General features: G+C 41.1%; 1 protein-coding gene across 4 annotated transcripts in view; it reads right to left on the bottom strand.

Annotated features, from left to right (window-relative positions):
• LOC113127734 (nucleosome-remodeling factor subunit BPTF) overlaps positions 1-21,393 on the bottom strand; it is a 37,191-nt gene that overhangs the window by 12,958 nt on the left and 2,840 nt on the right. For 3 of the 4 annotated variants that reach the window (XM_026302472.2, XM_026302468.2, XM_026302469.2), the window contains exons 2-22: positions 19,941-20,763; positions 16,716-16,767; positions 16,313-16,481; positions 14,334-14,555; positions 13,481-13,669; positions 12,374-12,562; positions 12,016-12,191; positions 11,620-11,799; positions 11,181-11,362; positions 10,892-11,023; positions 10,056-10,185; positions 9,392-9,527; positions 8,599-8,901; positions 6,269-8,351; positions 4,594-4,718; positions 3,965-4,093; positions 3,643-3,793; positions 3,414-3,453; positions 2,827-3,052; positions 2,584-2,733; positions 29-159 (exon numbers count right to left, since the gene is read on the bottom strand). In XM_026302472.2, the coding sequence (XP_026158257.1) occupies positions 29-159; positions 2,584-2,733; positions 2,827-3,052; positions 3,414-3,453; positions 3,643-3,793; positions 3,965-4,093; positions 4,594-4,718; positions 6,269-8,351; positions 8,599-8,901; positions 9,392-9,527; positions 10,056-10,185; positions 10,892-11,023; positions 11,181-11,362; positions 11,620-11,799; positions 12,016-12,191; positions 12,374-12,562; positions 13,481-13,669; positions 14,334-14,555; positions 16,313-16,481; positions 16,716-16,767; positions 19,941-20,763 (5,918 nt within the window). The remainder of the gene's footprint in view (positions 1-28; positions 160-2,583; positions 2,734-2,826; positions 3,053-3,413; positions 3,454-3,642; positions 3,794-3,964; positions 4,094-4,593; positions 4,719-6,268; positions 8,352-8,598; positions 8,902-9,391; positions 9,528-10,055; positions 10,186-10,891; positions 11,024-11,180; positions 11,363-11,619; positions 11,800-12,015; positions 12,192-12,373; positions 12,563-13,480; positions 13,670-14,333; positions 14,556-16,312; positions 16,482-16,715; positions 16,768-19,940; positions 20,764-21,393) is intronic. The other variant, XM_026302470.2, reaches the window with a different exon arrangement.

The raw sequence follows: 21,393 nt of genomic DNA, 5'->3' as shown, positions 1-21,393 counted from the left end.
TATTGGAACAGAAAGAAGGCAGATGTACCTGTTGCTGGGAGCCTGGGGTACTGGGCCTGATATTGAGCGTGGTGGTGTGGGGTTGGAATGTGGTGTATGTCTGGGCGCCGCCCGCTGTGCTGGATGGGATAATACCCAACACTTTCTGCTGAACCACACCTGCAAAGACAAGAAGAGCAGAAAGACAAGTTTAGAGGCTGAAAACGTATGAAATACAATTCAATCATAACTAGAGAAGAAGAGAATATACTTTGAGTGATGACAAAAAGGAGTGGAGGAAGATGTTGTGAGAAAGAGCAAAATGCTGCAAGGAAGGAAGCAACAGATTATATACTGTAGGTCTAGTTTAAAGATGGACAGGGGTAAGATGTGTGTTTTTAAGATACAATTTTGTAATGTATACTAAGTAGGATTGCTCGTCAATTTATATTTGAAGTGAGCATTGACATACCTCAATACATTTTTTGTGGGTTTCGGCCCTTGCTGGATGGGGAGCTTTTGATCACAGCAACAGTAAATATTAGTTGAGCAGGTAAACAAAATCTTCAAAGGTTCACTGAAATCTTAGCATACCCGAGCCCTCTAATAAATTCTGCATGAATTTGAATCCTACTTTTAAACTTTAATGTGACAAAGGGAGCATTGAATATTTGTTCACCAGGCTCTGAGCCTTCATGAGCTCACGTGAAGCTGAAGGCAGAAATGGAAACCATGAGTGTTGCTTCTTTTCCTCTGCTGCGGTTTTTCAACTGCAACCACGCAGGTAAACCTATACATCAAGGGTTTCCCTCTTCAAACAGGGACATTAAACCTGGTCGTAAGACCTGGGCTGTAGCTGCTCTGGTCACACACATCAAGTGTTCATTTCTATGGACTGGCTGTTTGGAGAGGTAGGGGAGCTGGGACTCTGGTGAGTGGAGCAGTATACTTTCATTCAAAAAGACGGAGGGGGAAAAAAAGGAAAAATGAAGTCCCACTATAGAGGGCTACCTGTCTGGGAAGCTTACCTCAGGGTAAACTTGTTTTCCTCCCTAACTTCCTTAAGCCCTTCCAAAACAAACAGGGCACCCAACAGTCATGCTGGATAAATACACATGTCCATTAAATGGTTATACTCCACCTGAAGCTAGTTTCTCCTTCATGGTAACTTCAAAGGTAAGAAAAATCACTTTGATTGTATCTTGGTGCAATACTTTTTATTTGGTGATTGCATTTTTATTTAAGCGGGTCTTAAATGACACATGTAATGTGAACTTGGACGCTACTTTAATGTCGTCATCACTGAATGAAATGGATAAGATAAGAAAACTAAGACCTGTTGTTTGAGCTTTTAAAGGGTTTAATCCTGTATAAACTGAATTTATATGATGTGATCACCTGGATAGAAAAATCTTTTACCTTCAGATGACCCTTTCCTATACTGCTTTTGTGTTAGACTTTGACAAAAACAGAATTCCAGCTTGAAATTGTACATTTTAATGTTTTACATGCCAATATGATGAAGCACTTCCAGTGAGCTTTGACCAATATCCATTATATGATAGTTTGACACAACCACAGACTCCGTACAAACCATTGCCTCACCTGCAGTGTCAATATTGACATTTCAAAAAAGTTTAAAAAGTACCCAACTTATGAGTCTGGATTTAGAACCTCAGACTACACAAATCTACCATCCAAAAAACCATCTCACCAAAATAAAGGCTTTCTATTAGATTACCATGCCGACAACACACAACCAGACATTATGTGCTACACCAAGCTAAACTGCTGACTCATGAGGTTGGCACATAGTGAGCACCACAATGGGACTGGTGCGAAGCAGGCTGCAAGGCTGCTTCTGAAATGATAGCACTTTACATTTTACATTTGTGGCAACTGGAACTTTATTTATTCTATGCTGTTGTTTAGATAGTTACGCTTCAATTTATAAAGCGCAATGTTTCAGGGTGTTCCATCACTGCAGGACAGACTGATACAGAAAAATTAAGCCTATAAAGGAAGCTTAAATAAGGTGGGCAATGGTTATGAGGACTGCAATTAAGTTAATGAAGTGTTTTGAGTTCAAGCCTGAAAAAGAAAACACACCTGCACCAGGGCCATGATAAAACTATGTCAACTCTGCAACAGATTCAGACAGAGCATCTCAACACTTCAGCCCCATAGTTCTTCTAAACTTAAGGTTTAAAAATGACTATTTGCATACTTGGCTCAACAACAGTGCAGTTCAGGACATAGGAATGTCTACTTTATGTCTGATTTATACACTTCAAAATATTGGGCCTATGGTAGGTGGCAACAACTACATTTAAAACGTCGGCTCAGTTCTTTGTGAGTGCCGTGACCGTAGTTGCTTACACTGGCATCCATTTAAAAAGCCAGATCTAATTTGGCTCATTTTAATATATTTTATTACAATGACTCAGCTGTGGGTCCAAGATGAAGAAATGAAAACGGAAAGCAATCCTGAAACAGCTGTGGATGGAAAAAAGAAATGTCTAAACTGAATGAATGTATCTTTGGCCCTTTGTCTGGTGCGATTTTAGACTTTAATGAGGTGTGACTCTTTCACATCTGCCATACCTCCTTGTGAAGTTGGCACATTAACTGTGACGATCTTGCTGTTAGCAGGCAGCGGCAGCTTCGTGGTCACTACCTTCCCACCCACTGAGGTTCCCGTAATCTGGAAGGTGTGCCCACCAGACGTGGCCACAGTGGTCTCCGTACCACCTCCTAATAAAACAAACAAACAATTACTGTTACTACTGTAATTTCACTATGTCTAATAAACTGAAACTTTCTGATTCAGAAACTATTAAATAATACCTTGGGTGCTTTGACCCTGCTTGACCCAGGTTGCAAATGACTGCTGAAAGTTCTTGTTCTGCTGGAATGTGACGGGGGTGCCCATCTTGGTGGACAGTACCACCTTAGTGCTGGGGGTGCCCTGGCCTGACAGCGAACCGACAATGACTTTAGGTGTGGCGGCAGGTGTTGTGGGAGTCCCTGCTGGAGTGGCTGTGACCGAGCCTGGTTTCTGCTCCAAACGTTTCTGAAATAATAAATGTAGGTGGACACATTGAAAGAAGGACTGAAACTAAAAGCCAGAACTTTAAATCAGTGCATACATGAGGGTTTACGGCAGTATACAGAGACACACTGGGATATTTGGAGGTCTGCTACCTGCCTAAATAAGTAGAAATTAATGGACTGTCTGTTGTATTGGCACTAACTGCTTGAAAGGATAAGTGTGTGTAAAGAATGAATAGTGCTTAAGGCTGAACAGCTTTTTCCGCCAACAACAGTAAGATGTATGCCTTTGCTGAAACAGCTTTTAAAAAGGCTTTTTTAAAAATAAAAAAGTAACACAAATACCTTTAAAGAAATTTGACTGAGAACTAAATGATACTCACCTTGGCCTGCTCTGCCGCTTGAGCTTTCTCCTTCTCCACTCTGTGAAATAATAAAAAGAGATCCAATCAGGCTTACAACACTTCTAAATCTGTGAGAAAGAGACAGAATAGCTATACTGAAAAATCTCAGACTCCCCAGTAAGACATTTATTAACTAGTCTGACAGATTATACAATTGACACTACATGGCAGATGTAGGAAGGACCCTGGAGACTCTTGGCCCTCTGACCTTTCCGAGAAGGCTCTAATCTCCCAGAGGTCCAGCTCCTCCTCAGCCACCCATGTCTCGATCACCACTGGGCCTGTTTGCTTCGCAGGCTCAGGTTTCTTCGGACGCAAGGCACTGGAACGCAGCCCCTTCCTCTGAGGAGTGTGGGTTTCTAGGACGGTGGGCAGATAAACAAATTATAATAACACATTGTGTATGTGTGTCAGTTGGAGATCATAACAACATTATCATCCTATGTTTCAAACACAGAGTTTTGTTATGGTACTCCATAGTGTCCTCTTTCTTTTTTAAACTCTATCTTCACTGCTAGGAAAAACCATACCTTTTGGAGTCTCAGGTACTCCAAGGGGGCAGATGATTTTGCGGATGCAGTACTCTGAGCGAATGCCATAGGGCCCCACGTCACGGCGCTTGATGATCTCTGTGGTGGTGATCTCAGTATCAGATGTCTCTGTAGCAATGAGTGGGGATAGGGCTGGGTTGGTATGGTGATGAGGAAGAGATCCTGAGAAAATGGAGGAACTGCACTCCAACATAAAAACAGTGTGACCCAAATGAGACTGCCATTTTAGAGACCGGCATTTTTGTATGTTTAATTGGGCCAACACAGGACAAGGAGGAGAGCCCGCATAAAGACTGGAATATAGCATGATATCAAACAAAAGAAACACCACAGAATGGAGTTAGTGATTTTTGGGGAAACACCAGCTGTCATTATTATTTGCAGTTTGAGTAAAAAGTCAAGGTAAGAGTGTAAATTACCACTCAAATCTATCATTTGCCCATCTTATAAATAATAAAGGAGTAATTCCACCCAGAAAAACAGCTGGTGACTTTATTTAGCACCTATTTCACAGGTAAGACTATTTTAATGTGGAGTATTTTCCCCCTTCCTCCACAAATGAAGGATGTCTTTTTTTTGATGGTTTGGGAGGGCAGGCATGGGTCTACCTGTACGCGTAGTGCCGACAGCAGCGGACGGTTTGACAGCCATGTCGTCCCATCTCAGACATGCCCACAAGAGCCTCAACATCAGGCTCACACCAGCCATGGACTTCACTGTCTGCAGGCGATACCTAAAACACAACCCAGAGGTCCAAATCATACTGTCACATAAAGCTGCACACTAGCACCTCTCCAAGTATTCCGTGTTGTTTACAACTAGACACAAACACACACACACTATCTGTAGATCATAAAATATGGTTATTCTGAAAGAAATCTCAGGAAAAGTAAAATGTCAGTTGTGCACATTTATTTTTTGAGCAATAGCAGAAACAGTTGTTCTACAGCTGTGAGTTGTTGTCATCCCCCACTGCCCATTGTCAGCGTTAAGCAAAACACGCAGGCAGCACAGGCAGAATAAAAACAGAATGAGGTTTTTGGTGATGTTACAGCCACCTGAAACAGAACAACTGGCTGCCACATTAAATAAATCACTAAATTCTCTGCTTTGGCTTAAGAACAGGTATATTGCCTTACTACAAACAGACATAAAACAAGAGTTTGAACTCGGAAAGTTTATAGTGGAAGCTTGGACATATTTAGTCATTTTTAAATTGAGGAATAATTGCGGGTGCAATAGACTGTTCTCTGTATAGAATTCAGTGGCAGGATGTCATTCATCAATTTATAAACTCCGAAAGAAGAAATACTCCTTTCTTGCATCATTGAGGCTGAGACTGCTCTTCTGACAATGACTTTAAAATATTTTGAACATCTATGAAAACATGAACATTACAAGGCTACATGTGGGTGTGAGGTTTGGTAGATATTCTCTTTCCCATGTGTAACCACGGGCGGGAAAATATCCCTGGGTTGCAGGGCTGGGTCACTGCACAAAGTGAACATCCTGACACTTCTCCGACCGCTGGATGATTCATGTCTGCTTTGGAACTCTGAGGTCCGGTCAAAATAGCCAGAGGTCCCTGTGAGACACCCGGCTCAGAGCCACAGTATCACTCAGGGCCAAAGCCACAACTGGCACGCAGGGATGAGGAAGACATGAAGAACAACAAATCAACAGCACATGGCACTCTGACAAAACCAGGACAGGGATGAAGGGAAACATCCATGAAGTCCTTTTTTTGTGGAAAATATCACACATATGTTTTGGAAACAGTTAGAAAAGAGTATGGTTAGAAAAGACATACCCCATTTGCATTTTTGCAATGTTCTGATCAACTGGACACTTTAACAACACTTCATATGAAAAACATGGGAGACAGGTCTTTCAAATTGTTAGATTTGTGCAGAAAGTGCAGTTAAAGTTTAACAAACAAAAAACCAAAAGTCACGCTATTGTAAAAAGAAGACTTTAGTCTGGATCACCCTATAAAATATAAATCAAGATGCTGACTGTACAACTCCAGCTCTTCCCCACACATTGACCAGTGAATGAATTTGACCATGAGGATCAATGAAATGCTGCCTTTCCGTTCATGTTTTTGTAAGACGCATTATTATGTGTAAGTGAACATGACAGATATAGTTTGGGTTTTATTAACACCGTGAAACTTCCAGACTTCCAACAATCAACCTTTATGGGTGACGGTAAGAAGCCTTATAGTGTGTGAGAAAAAACAAACAAACAAAAAAAAAAAACAAAAACAAAAAAAGAGCTTACCTCCAGGTTATGCCAAATGTGGGCCTCGGTGAAGGATATGGCCAGATGTCCGGTGCTGGCTTGGCATTGTAACTAAACACAGGCACCTCACAGAAACCGCCTTTCCTCGCCAGCACCTTCATGTCGTCATGTGGCAGTACAAAAATACTCTTGCGGTTGCTCTTGGTGACAAACTTGCGGTAAGATGGAAGAGCTGTGTCTGAGCGTGTCTTCTTGGTGCGAGAAAACTTGAGGAGGCGGACACGGCCCTTCGTTGATGAAGAGTCGTCCTGGCTGACAACAACAGAAGTTACTGCGGTTTTACCACTGGAGTCAGTCGTTAACTTGGTGATAGAAGCCGAGTGCGAAGTCTTCTGTTCTTGTGTCACTATTTCACTCTGGCTGTCTTCTGACTGACTGTCGTGCTCGGAGGAACAGATTTTGGTCACAGTTGTTTTGGTCATGGTTGTAAGCGTGGACACTGCACTGCTTTCTGTTGTTGACATCATTTCTCCAAATGCATTAGACGGTGCGTTGGCTATCCTCATCTGTGTGGAAACTACTGTTGTGGTGGTGTTGGAGGTTGTTGTTACCTGGGTGATGATGGTTTTGAGTGACTCTCTTGTCCCACTGTTACTATTCTCCTCTGCAAAGTCGTCGCTCAGACTGGACTCTTCGGCAGAAGGTATAGGAGAGGGTGCCATTCTGATGATCTTCACCACAGGACTGGTTTTGGTCGCCAAAGACTGAAACGGTGATCTGCTGTTGTGCTGAAGAGTGCTCCGAGTATTCGCACCAAGTGCGTCTATGTTGTTCTCTAACCTTGTTATCTTCAGTGGAGGTTTGTAGTCTTGATCTATTATTGTTATCTTACTCTCTACCTCTACTTTAGAAGCTTGGGTTGGTTCCTTTACCCCAACATCTGTACTATCATTTACAGGGGCCAAGTCCCCGTTCACCAAAGGCTTTTGCAGAGAGGCATCCTTCAGTGACATAATCAGTCCTTGTTCTTCACTTTTACCTGTGCTGTTCACCCTGGGCTGGATACTGCTGGTGAGAACACCATTATTTGAGCTCATTACAGAGTTATTCAACACGCTTTCACTCCCCAAGCCATCATTACCATTTACCTGAGGGAGAGGAGAAACTGGCTTGGGAGTGTTATCACCTTCAGTTTTACCTTGCATATTTTCTTGGTTCTGCTCTGGCTGCATGCCATTTTCCTCAGAGTGTGAATGCACTGAACTGAAAGTTTCTAGGTTTTGTGGAATAGGTTTAAAAGTAGATGTGTTTTGACTTATTTTTTGGTCCAGAACACTTCTAGGTGTCCTTACAGAGTCCAAGGTGGGTATCTCAGACCCTACATTTTCAGTATTTGCAGCCTTGGTAGCATTTGATGCTATACTGGCTGTTTTGTGCTCTAAAGAGCTATGAGTTCCCTGTACTGTTGTTTCTTCTACATCAGGGAGTCTGACACCCTCTTGCCCTGAGCTGTCTGAATTAGTTTCTTTTGGCCCCATAGTCCTTTCCACTAAGCCTGTCTCCAGTTCCTGATGTGGGGAGGCAGTTTGGTTTTGCGGTGAAATTAAATCTCCACAAGTACCTGTACTACACCCATCTTTGGATGTGGAGTCCAGAACAGGAGAAGGAAGACGAGGGGCGACAATCTCATCAGTAGCTCTAAAGAGTTCAGCCTGACTCTCCCCCTCAACTTCTCCTGGCCCTGACGTTTGTGTCGTGGAAGATTTCTCCTCTGCTTTCATAGGTTCGCCCTGTGCAAGCTGTGTCTGAGCGAGAGTATGAGGCTTCAGTGGTGACCGTGGCCGCACTGGAGTGCTAAGGATGGGTGCTGAAGTGGATGACACTGGTGTGGGAGTCTGGGGTTTGGAAGCAGACACCTGATGCCTCTGCCTCTCTTCAATAGCATGCTGCTTCACTCGGCGCTCTAGCAGACTGTCTAGCTTTGAACACTTGACCTTCTTCTTGTAGGCAATGCGAGTGAGGAAGCCCTTGCTGACATCCACCACATCATAGTTAAAGGGTCGCTGAGGGCCCTCTGCAGGATTCACCTTCATGGAAGTTTTATCCTCCTGAATACTGGACCCTAGTGAGGAAATGAATTTGGAATTTAATCTAAATTCAATTTTAAAAAAGAGAACAAAAAGCAGCAATCATATTCAGTTTGCAATTTCTTGTCAGTTGGAGGTTAAATAAATTAAAATGTCTTCTGCTATATACCAAATAAAAAATGAATGTATTATTAACGAGTTAATTACACTGATAAGTCAGAAATTAATCACTACTCATACATCCAATTGATTACAATGGTATTAGACACCAAGTCATCATACTTTGCTCTTCGTCTGATCTTGAGTCTGTGAGGTCCGCCTCCATCTTTGCTGCTGATTCATCCTCTGACAATTCCTCTGTCTTTTCTTTTTCTTCTACCTCTTCTTTATTTTCTTCCCCTATTCCCTCAGTAGACTTCAAATCTTCAACAGATATCAGACGATCTGCTGTCGGCTCGGAGGGGCTAGAGGAGTCTTGATCTTTTGTTTCACTGCTTAAGGCAGCTGATCCCTGAGCTTCTGGTGTGGCTACGCTTGGCCGTCGACTCAAGTCCAGCAGGGTACATTTCTTGCCAAGTTTAGCATCTTGGGAAAACAGAATGACAGTTTATTTTTCAATTTAGTTTCTTTCACATCCAGGATTATTGATTATTCATCAGGGAGTTTAGGAGCACAAGCCCCCAGTTATTAAAGCAACACGATTATCTCACAGTCTTCAAATAGTGGAAGCTTTGGGGTCACTGCTACAGCTTGATGCACATATAAAAAATTCCCAGTTAAAGAGGCATGAATACAGAAAGAATACCTTCAAAACTCAACTCATGAAAGTTCACTATTGCTTTGAAAATGTGGACAAATTTCAGCACAATTTTGACTGGTCTTTGGAAATTATATGTAACTCAATAACATCCACAGACACATCAAAAGAGAGACTTAATTCAAGGCAGCCAGCAAACGCAATGACATCACTGAAATTGCTAAAGGAGAGACAAATTCACTGTCATAATCAAAGGAGGCTTCAAATTACAGAAAACCAAATTTCGAATAAATGAAAAACCACATTTGGGTCCCAAACCTTCCAGTTCTTTGCGGTAGTTGGCGTTGGTGTTGCCGGGAAGCCTGGGGACAAATCGCTGTATATAAGTCTTACTAATCCAACTCCAGCCCCCGTAGCCTGTAACGCGATACTCCTCTCCTTTCTGCTTCCACACCTTTACACGAGACAAGAAGGAAGAAGAGGAATGAGAAAAACAGAGGGGGTTTCAAAAGGAGACAGGTAAATTGGAAAAGACAAAAAGTGCTGGGAAAGGAGTGAACAAATGTATAAATGAAGATGCAGTGTTTTGAGACTATTCACAGGTTGATTACTAATTGCTCAGGAAATGATTCACACCCAAGCTGAATTTGCTGGAATAAAGAGCCATTGATGGTCACTCATGCATGTACATAAAACATACTAATGTTTCCCACTGCAATGACTCAGTTTTCCAAGCAATAATGTCTCAAGCTGGAAGCAGACTAGACTGAAATATTATTACCTTATTATCACCATCCCATTACCAATGTTTCATGTTGTGTGGACACAGACAACAGACCTAGAATAATATATCCACTATATGACAATCTAATAATATTAGTACACATATGTTATGAAACTACCCAGTCCTGTCCGTGAGTCACAGACCAGGAGATCATCCTAGTTCAATTAATCCAGTGAAATTGGTGAACATGTGACCTACCTGGTGTTTAATTGGGAAGGTGTACTTGACCCAAGTGGCCTGTTGCAAAGTCTCTTCATCTTCCAGCTTTTTCTCCCGCTTTTTCACTTTCTCCTTCTCCTCACGTTCCATGGATGTCATGCGATTTAACCTGAAGATGTAAATAAACATACAAGGTAGACTGGCACTCTGGTATTACAAATTAATTGTATTTAAGTAAAGATTGGTGAATACTTCCAAGTTGAGTTTCAGCAAAATAACTTATTGAGAGTCACAACACGACTATTCACATCTTTCAAATACACATAATTAAATTTCTTGACCATAATTAAAACATTTACTGAGTGAGTATCAATTGCTGATTAACTGTGTGAAGATTGCTATTGCTCTTGGAACAGATCCATGTTTCTCTCTCTCAAAGACACAGATATTTTCTGAAGTCCAACTTGTGGAGCTCACTTTGATGCTCACAGCTCAGTTACACACATACACTATGGCCTTGTGAAATCTTAGACAATCACTTCTTTAGAGTGGTGTTGTGAAGTTGAAGCAGTAGTAGAGGTTGAGGTGGGTGGTACTGGTAGTGGATTTGCAGTCTAAATATTTTGCCTCACAGCGAGGGTGGGCCTTTTGATCTGATCTGGTTATGATCGCGTCTGCCTGCTTAGCTGACCACACGTCCCCTCTGTACATGCACAGAATGCTTGTTTGAGGGTTTGAGTTTCTGCAATTGCAGATGGATTATTATTTTACTGTTGATTTGTTAATGGGTTATGGAGACATTACACCCATGTGTGTAAAGGCAATATTTCAAAGCACAAATGTATTAATTACATTATACAGTCTATGATGTGTACCTGGTATGGCCCAGTGAGTCCTTCCAGACAGGCAGCATAGCCACAGGTTTGATGGCACATTCCAGGATGGCCAGAGCCAGCGCAAACTCCCTGGCCTTACTGCACATTTGAACTGCTTTGATCCAATTGGTCCTACAAAATAAAAAGAGACATTGATTGCTTTTCAACTTCTTTCCTTACTCTTGGTACTCTCAAATTGAGACTACATTTGGTTTAAGCATTCAGTCTGGTGAAGGTGAGCTTTACACAAATATTAGATAATACATAATTTCTCTATTCTGTTCTATACCTGTGTGAGGCCCAGTTAGGGTGCATGAACGGTGCTGGAACATTGTTCTCTAGCTGGATGATGGTGTGTCTCAGCGTGGAGACAGTCAAAAGCTTAGAGCCATAAATAGAACCGTTCCACTTAAATTCTCCTGCTGGAGTCATGCAAAACTTGTGGGAAAGATGACGCCTCTTGTCATGGTCCTGATGACAGATAGATTAAATGGATGTTAGTCAGGAATTGAGCATAAGCATCTGGAAGAGCAGGGACATTTCTCTGCTAACTGCCCCATTTAATATCTGGCTAACTGATCCAGTTTGACAGTTGCTAACCATGGGGGCACAGACACATGCACAATTTATCATCTCCCATCCATCTGCCTTAGATGACACTGTAATATTGGAAGAAGGCTGTTTTTATAAACATTCAGCTGGCAAAAGTAAGTCACTGCACTACTTGCCTCTCGGTGCTGGTGCTTGTTGAGGGCCAGGGCATTGGTGCTGTACTGGTTATGATAGACACGGTACTTGCCCTCCTGGCCAAGTTTGAAGTACTGACTGAGGGTCCCCTTCATCACCACGTCCTTGCTGCTTCGTGTGCTTACACGGGTGATGTCACCTTGTGCATTTACTACAAGTACCTAGAGGTAACCAAAATAAATACATACTGTTAATCAAATCCAGTCAGAAACGATTGCTACCATTTTCTCTGAATGTGCTGGGTGTAACCTTTAATGAGCTATAGAGTCCTTGTTCTCACTTGTCGGCACTAAAATCATTGTCCATTTGGTGATAAGCTAGTTAGGGATTTTAAATAAACTTTCAAGGGTAAAACCATTTTTTTCAAAGGCTGATACCTCTTTCCCCTCTTTGAACCCCTTGTTGGCTTCATGAACAGCAGCTGCCACCTGCTGGTTCTTCAGCTGGCTGAGCTTGCTGTCTGGATTCCTCAGTCGTGTCACCATGCGAGTTGTCGAAGACTTCTTACAGCTGGGACCTGTTTTCTCATCACTGGCTAAGTCTTTACTGTCTCCTGGAAATGCAGGACAGGCAGGTCACACACAATAGTACCTGAACTAAAGACAATTATCCAAAACTGCCCAGTGTCATTTAGAGGGCACAGTTAGTTTTCAACAGCATAATATGAACATTTATAGAAGAGAGCTATGGCATTACATCAAAAATATGTAATTATGAAATGCATTTTTGTCAAACCTGTGTCTTCAAGGCTTCCCAGGGATGACTGGGAGGATTTGTCAGCCAGGTCTGGGGGATCAGGGCCCTTGGGAGGGACCCCAGCTCCCATGCTGCTGTTACTGTTCTCTTCACTGATATGGGAGGGCTGGCTCAGGCTGGGAATACCATCTTCACTAACAGGGAGGGAACCTGATGATGGTTTTCCTGCTACACAGACAGAAGAGCACAAACAGCATCGACTGTTAGATAAACAAAGCTAGATTAACCACGATTGCACTGGTGTCATCATCCAAGACATCTTTTATTAATAGTTTTACCCAGCAAGATGCAGGTATTAGTGCCAAATAAACACTCACAAATTGCAGCTGTCAACACTGACCAATACTTCCGAAGATCAGCGGAATTAGAAGCTCAGTTTCAGTGGACAGAAACTTTCCTGTAATAGTTAAGGCAGTGGCTCCCTCTACTGATGAGTCATGCATAATGCAAGCACCAAAAAACCAAGTTCAAGTTGAGGGACGGATTACTGGACAGAAATTAGCACCCAGACCAGGGAAGGCAAGTCTTCACCAAAGCTTGTGCACACGAACACAGCAGATAGCGAAGCCTAACTCAATAAAAAGCTAATCAAAGGTAGCGGTCGAAGAACAGCTTTTTATAAAAATTACTGCACAAAGCAATGGGATGTGGGCTGTCCTGAATCGACTGAGGCCCGGCTCTACTCATGCTGATTGCAGCGACAATGCCATCTGACTGCAAATCAATAGAAGCAATCAGGCTCTCAGCTCTTCGAAGAAAAAGAAAGCATGAGAATATTAAGAGATAAAGTGGAGAATGGCTGAAAGGGTTCCAAGGCTAAAGTCAGAATTCAAGAAATAAAAATTGGGCAATTAAGCACAAAAAGCAGCAGATGGAATGAGGGCCACATGCAGAGAGAGGCAGGCTGGGAAATGGCCAAGAGGAACACCAAAGCACCACATTATATTGCAGACACACAAGTCACAAGTGATATTAGGAGTATGACATCTATCACACAATCCTGTGAAGCTGTGGACAGTGGCTGCAAAGCAGATCCCCAAAAGGAGCTTAATAAGGGTGTCTTCACCCTGAAATGTCCTTGTATACCTTCACTGTTGTTTGAGACCTCCATATGGGAACACCCCTCTAGCTGAGGCTCTAGGGTGGAGGCTGGGGGCTTTGGAGTGGTCAGGTTAGAGCTCAGGGTGGTGGTATGTGTTGGAGCAGAGGTTGTTGGAAGTATAGGTCCATCTGAGATGTTACTGCCACTACAGCCTTCTTGGCCAGTGGGTGGAGCTTCAACGACCACAGACGAACAGCAGTGTTGAAAATATTGTAGATATTAGTCGATGACACACAGACAACTTGGAGGGGGGTGGGGATGTTTGCAGCTAACACATATGGTAATAAAATCTATAACATCCATCACCAATGGTTAAAAAAATATATATATAATTTAATTTCAGACATTTAAAATGTATCTTAGCTTATTTAGTTATTTGAATTTGCTTTTAAAGATGAACACAACCATGCAATTATAGGAATACATTTATATTCATTCTGTTCTCAAGGCCAATTAGATGCCCTTCACCACACCCATAAAATTTACTCCCAACACACTTATGCCAAGATGACTGCATTTTGTTCTGCTGCCGATGCAATAAATGTCTATTTATTCTGTGTAAGTAACACATGATAGAATTAGCATATGTGCTTTGTGAGTGCTAAACATATTGCTGCAGCATTTGAAATTGGTCACAGAGCCCAACTGCAAAATTGATTCTTAAATCAATACCTAATTATACCATTGTGACAATGTCCTTTTTTCCAAGGCTCAAAAACAGAAAGAATAGAGAGGAAAAAAAAGCAGCATAAAAACAGGTAGATGCTTTTATGCTGCTTTGAGCTACATATTTGGTCCAGATTTTATCAGCACTTTGTGAAACACGAACATAAATACCTCCAGTTTTGATGGCACCCTTTTTCTCGTCTGTGGCCTCTTCCTCCTCCTTTGTCATGTCTTCAACCTTGCTCTCCTGTTGTCCCTCACCCTTGACCTCTTCAACCTCCTCCTTCACCTCCTTCTTCTCCAGCCGTGCTTTCTGGGCCTCTTCAGCAGCCCTTCTCTTCACCTCCTCCAGCTCCTCCTCCTTCTTTGCCCGCAGTCGCTCCAGGATTTCCTCTGGGTGGAAGAGGAAAAGATGATAGTTGTAAGACAAAAAAATGAAGGACAAAGTCTAAAAACAGTCATGATAATCATACTCACGGTTCTGATCAGTAAAATAAAACAGGAGAAACAAAAACAAAACAAAAACAAACAAAAGAAACACAGAGGAAACTAAGATTATGATATTTAGATATTTTTATTTTCCTCAAAACAAGAACACAGAATTACCTTGCAACTGACTTCCTTGTTTAAACTTTCTAAATGATTGCAACAGCAAGCTCTTTATAGGTTTTATCCTAGATAATTTGCATGTAAAATGTTTAAAAAATGCAAATGTTTATTGATGTTGACTGGAAGCAAATCAAATCCTGCTGTAAAAAACACAATGAAGTTAAATTACAGTGCGGTCAGAGACAATAATGATATCATCCCCTGTTTTAGTTTGGTCACTAAAGTGTTTTTGTAGCAGCAGTGATAGCAATATTGATGGGAAAGCATGGTGGGTCAATTGATACACAGTGGAAGACTTCAAAGACCTTTATGAGGGCAAGTAATCAGCGGCACCATTACAATTGAACATAAAATGAATCTGTTTTTCACTCTGGGAGATGTTTCTGTGGTCAAGTGATTTTAAGTACATCAAGTCTGTCTTTTTATGAGCTATGTATGTGTATGTAAATTATATAACAACTTAGCTTTGCCTAAATGATACAGACATTTTCCCTGTGTGAAAATCTTTTTCTGCAAACCAACATCACATGCATAAATGTGTGTGTTTATGCAGTTTACCTAAAGATTATCACAACTAATAAAACAGCAGCTGCTGTGATAATTTATGTGATGATGTGAAAAGTTTTAAAATCCTGTCTGGGTATTACAAAGCACTTTGCTTTGGTGTCTAAAGCTTTAAACACAGCTGTACCTCCAACTGAAGTTTCCTCTTTTTTGTTGAATTAAACTCTGCAGCAAAAGTGACTGCATCTCTGATTTCTAATAAAGTTGGAAAGGATTTGTAATCACTTAACATTTTAGTTATATTGACCACATGCCTCATGACTACTTGTCAGCTTAAACGATAAGCAGTATAACAGATGGATGCATGACCAGCGGTATCTTCTCAGTTTTGATGTATAGTCTATATGATCAGTTTAACGCTTTACCAATGAGTGGAACTTAAACATGGCTCAAATTACATTTAAAAGCTATTTATTTGCTTTACACATTATGGTAGTTTTGTTATTTCATATATTATTTTTTGTGTCTCAGGATTTGAATGTACTCTTGTCAGTTGTTAGCTGCCAAATGTATTAAAATATTTATATATTACAATTATTGCATCAAACATCAGCCACATATACAGTAGCACCAATTTAAGTGTAGTGCTATTTCCTAAGGTTTTAGTGTAATGAACTTCCACTGTAGACCAGACTGAAAACATGACATGCTGTTTATGTGCTCACAAGTGTATCATTTTCATAAAGACAGCAAGCCAAAGGACACTAACTGTAAAATGGATTTGGTGGACACCCTACAGACAAAAAGGAACAAATGAAGGGTGCTCAGGTGTTGGACATTGGCCAGACTGGGACCAACATTATGTTACAAAATAGTTGTGTTGATTCCTATGGCCTAGCCATCTATGACTGGCATTTATGAGCATTGGGGGGAAAGCAAGGAGAGGAATGAAGGGGGAAGAGAATGAGGGAAAGTTGGGAGAGAAAAACTATTTTGGGTTTACAAAAATCAAGGAAATAAGTTAAGAGTTCATTTACCATTAGAGGCAGTGAGGAAACACTTGTTACTCCCACGCGCCTTGTTGGTTAGGTCCTCAGTGATGTCCATGTGTGTGTGCACCTCGTCCCTTATCTCCTCAAGAGCTGTATACAGGTCGGCCTCCCAGTACTCCTTATCCAAGCAATCTATCAGCTCAGCCAGCTGGACCTAGGAAAGATGGCATTTAGGAAGAGGTCATTAAATGCAGTGCAAGACTGGCTTAACGTTATGACAGCCACACTGCCAAAAAAAGGGATGTTTGGATGTGTTTTGTTGAGTAAAAGAAAGAGGATTGTGACAGACATACTGTAAATAATAATGAAAATAAAGTTAACAAGTGAGAGAAAGAAATGATCAAATTTAATTGCGTGCATGTTAGAGAAAAAGACAAGTCTGATTCACCTTGGTGCTGTAGTACCAGATGGCTTTGTTTTCCTGCTCACCATCCTCCTCACTGTAGGGGAGAACAGAAAGGAGGGGAAAATGAAAATCAGAAGACAACACGAAGGGTCAGGAAAAAAAAGAACATAAAACTGAAAGACACTGTGTATATTCTACATATGAGTGCTTTCAATGTGTTCATGTATGTGTGCGCTTTAATGTTATCCATCTGTTGTATTTCAGTAGATGCATTTTTTTTTCTTCTCACACTGAATTCAGCAGTGAATTGTACAAATGTGCAACAAAATGCTTGGTGAGTTTATGCAGCAATTACAAAGAGCCACCGCATGTTTCTACATATCCTACAATCACAGGGGAAAGCTTACGTTTTTGGCAACAATTTTCCAATAACAAGTGACTTAACAGATTGAGGGTGTTTTCTAGGCGCATTTTCCACATTTTATAAAGCAACAATCCTTGAATTTATTCGACTGTAAATCTTATTTAAATTTAGGCTGCATAAAATCCAATGTATTAATGAAACCTCTCAATCAACAGAAGGGTTTTTAACACTTAATCACACTGAGAGGCACTGGGTGATACGACAAAAAATAATATTACAAAATAATACTGTTTTTCAATACACATGGATACACAGGGCAAAAATGATAGATGATAGATTTTTTTCACTAAAAATGCATAAATAATGGGTTTTTAATAACTTCATTAATAACTTAATTATTAATTACAAATAATAAAATAATACACTGGCTGGGTGATACTGACATATGTTTCTATTATTTTGTTCACCCCATTTACATCAATAAGCCTTAAATAATACAAACACCTTTATATATAATGAAGTACAGTTTAACAACAGCACAAACTACAGCTTCTAAAATGATGAGAGTTGAATCAGAAACACTAACTGATTAACTGAACTGTGGTGAAGAACTGAAAAACTGATTATTAACTTTATAAAGGGAGGATTCTTCATTAGTTTTAGAGGTGTACCTTTTTAACCACCAAGTGTATGACATAAAATCAATACAATATAAAGTATAAATACTAATGATAAAAAATAATGGGCAGCATGGTGGATGAGTGGTTTGCACTGTTGCCTCACAGCAAGAAGGTCGTGAATTCGCAAGCTGGCCTTTCTGTGTGGAGTTTGGTGTTTCATTTCTCCAGGTTCCTCCCACAGTCCAAAAACATGTATGTCAGGTTGATTGGTGACTGGTGACTGTAAATTGCCCATAGGAGTGAGTGTGAGTGTGTGAGGTTGTTTGTCTCTATGTGGCCCTGTGATGGACTGGTGACCTGTCCAGGGTGGACCCCTGCCTTTCACCCAAAGAGAGCTGGGATAGGCTCCAGCTGATCCCTGGGACCCTGGTTAAGGAATAAGCAGGTACAGATGATGGATGGATGGATAAAAAATAATATTAAACTTCTTCACACTCTACACTCTTCTAAATGACTTTGGACAGTGAGGATTATAAATGTGGGAGACAAACAATGCCCTGAAATAACCTCTCCATGAAAACTGGTGTATCTGTAGGATAAACAGTTATGTTTAAAAATGAAGCCTAATTTTCTGCAATGTGCAGCACAAGAAGAAACACTTCACTAAGACACTTGACAGCTTTTTTGCTCAACATGGTCCATGCCCAGGGACTGTGAAACCTGGGTCCTGAGGCCATGTAACAATACTATCCACTCAGCATCCTTCGAGCACTTCACTAGTGTGCACACACATGCACCTTAAATCTGTGCACATCACTCATAGCTTATACATCCAGCTATACAAACTTTCGTCCTGTGCATACTACTTGTACGCATAAACACACACGGCCTCAGGGAGACTGAAAATAGTAACTCAGCACCTTCTGAGAGTTAATTTGGACTACAGAATGAGGCAAAACAAGAGAACAAAATGTAGTGATTATAAACCACAGACCACCTACCACCTTAAATCTTATTTTTGTTAATGCGATCCTATGGTTTTTGTAGCAGGCCTTATGGTTCAACTGCTGACCTTGCACCCATCCACCTATTCACACACGCACACCCATCTGTCTCAGCTCAAAACAAAACGATTTGCTAACATATTCATTGCCCAGTACTGCTGATGACCAGGTTATGTTAAATGCTATGGAGGAATGTGGTTATTTTTGGTTTTACTCAACAGCTGGTCCTACCACCATGCACATTTGTACTTGTCTGCAGAAAATGAAGCTTGTGGCATGCTTAGCCCTACACCTAAGAGCTCGTTACTTTCTTGTTTCTAGGAACTGTGAGCAGTGACATACAATCCTGCATCTTGTTTCTAGAGTATCTCCAGCTAAATCACAGTTTGATTTACTACATATGATATTGTTGGTTTTACTACTGCAATAGCCTTGTATCTATTCTACAAAGCTATTCTCATTAAACAATTCTGTGGTGTGTAGTCAATGTTTGATGTTCCAAGTACTGTCCAATGCTTTTCCAACTGACAGTTAAGTTGTGGTCTGTCTGGATGGTCAATGCAGCTCATTCAACCTGGCCTCATTATCCACCTCCAGTCCTGGGTTGAGCTCAGGTTGGGCACAGCTTTGCTTTGGACTTTAGAGTTGGGAATTACATTTAATGTCAACATTTAAATGGCATTCACAAAGAATACTGTGGTTAAACTAAAGCCAACCATTTAGAGAGATTAACAGCATAAAAGTATCAAGATTATCATGAATCTCAGAACTGGCAATTTTCAGAGAAGAGACAATTAATGTGGCAAATCAGCTACACAGACAGCAGCCAGCAAATTGCAGGTATAAGTAGTAAGAAAATTATGGGACTGGTGGACATCTCTCATAGCTGGTTTCTGACACTGATGAAGATGTTTTGCTATGACAGATTAAATAGCTTTTCTGCTGATTATTCTAACGGCCTAAATACTTCTTGAAATCTCTGACATCGTAAAATCATTGAAATTTGGACGGCTGTGAGATGTAGTAATGTACTGTAATGAACTTTTTCACAAGGTTCCTCTTAAAAAATTTAAAATATGGTAATGAAGATCAAAAAAGCTTGTTTTACACAGTCCTAAACAAATAATTGTGTGATATTTGCTTAGAACTTATAATCGTTGCTTTATTTTAATAATATCAATATACAAGGCTGTACCAAAAAGTAAGTCATCAACACTGAAGCCTCTAATGCTAAATTCTATGCAATAATCTTGGAAAAAAAGAAACATTGTCAACTTACACAACAACGCGGCGGTTAAGGAACCAGTATTTGCGGTGATGTCGGTCATAGCCAATGGGTAAGTGACGAATAAACGGTCTGCTTTTCTGCACTTCTTGGATGCAGTCTGCCACACCAGGCACCTTATGTGCCACACACACTTCACATTGCCACTCATCCTCCGGCACTTCCTGCAATGGTGGCTTCACACACTCCAGATGGTAAACAGCTGAACATGTCTCACAACACAGCAGGTCACCAAGACGATGGCACACCCTGCAGTGGTCATCATAGGTGACCACCCCTTCTGACATAAGCTCTTCCCGAGCAATGTTAGTTGCCAGGAACTGGTCCACCAAAAACTGAAGAACTTTAATTTTGCTCTCCAATGGTTCGTATGGATAATCCTCACCCTCCTGGTAAGGTAGAATGTGCCGGTACTCCGGGTCACTCTCACAGTATGCCCGTACCACCTCTGGCCAGGTCATACCATCCACAAAATACAGAGTGGAGTTAACAGAGTCTTTCACGTCAGCAGGTCCAAATGTGGTGTTGGAAGTGTCCTCCTCTCTGAGAATAGCTTTGAGCAGGGAGATGTGGGTCTCTGCTAGCAGTGTACACTGTTCCTGGCTGGCTAATGCTGCACAGAAATCCTCAAAACGGAATGGGGAGAGCCGTAGCACTGAGCCAAAATTGCGGAGCACCTCGTAGACGGCGGACACGTTTAGGAGGTGTGAGGTAGGAACCAAGAGGTCCTCAGAGGACTTGGGAAGCTCCAAGGAAGGAATGTCCTTTGCCTCAAGGATGGGAGACCGCGGTCGTATGGCCCGACTCCTCCTCCGGCCTGTGAGAAGTGAGAGGAAAAGATCCAGGAGAGAGTAGAGAGAAGGGAACCACATTAACAACAGAAACTGACAATATGATGTATATAGCAAAACCTGCAAATGTCCTAGAATATACCAAAGTGCAACGAGTCATAGTCTATACCTGCTTACACTTAGTCAATGTAACATAATGCTTCAACATATTACCATCTTCGATGTCTCGTTTGTGACTTTGCAATCATACATTACCTGCAGTAATGCAGGCGCTGAAACAAAACCCTTGGACTCAGAAAAGACTCAGAAATTCTTTATAAAAGTACAATAAGGATTTCCCAGTGGAATCTGATACCTTACGTGTAATAAATAGGACAAGGGGAATGTTTAATATTAGGGACTTACAAGCTAATGCTAATGTGCATGGGGTTGTTGGAATACACTACAAAAGGTAGACAATAACATTCTTGTCCCAAGACAATAAGCTACATGCTCCAATTTAAATTATAAGTCTGCCTTTGTCTGTGCTGGAGAAAGACACTCACTGGCAGTTTATTAGGTAGACCAAGCTAAAACTGAACCAGTCTAATGCAACAATCCTGCAATAAATCCTCCTTCATGAAGGTTATAATGTTGTTGCTGAAATTGTTTTAGAG

The sequence above is a fragment of the Mastacembelus armatus genome, chromosome 1 (assembly GCF_900324485.2).
Source record: "Mastacembelus armatus chromosome 1, fMasArm1.2, whole genome shotgun sequence".
NCBI classification, from domain to species: domain Eukaryota; kingdom Metazoa; phylum Chordata; class Actinopteri; order Synbranchiformes; family Mastacembelidae; genus Mastacembelus; species Mastacembelus armatus.
The sequence above is the reverse complement of the archived record's forward strand: the minus strand, read 5'-3'. Positions and strand labels throughout refer to the sequence as shown.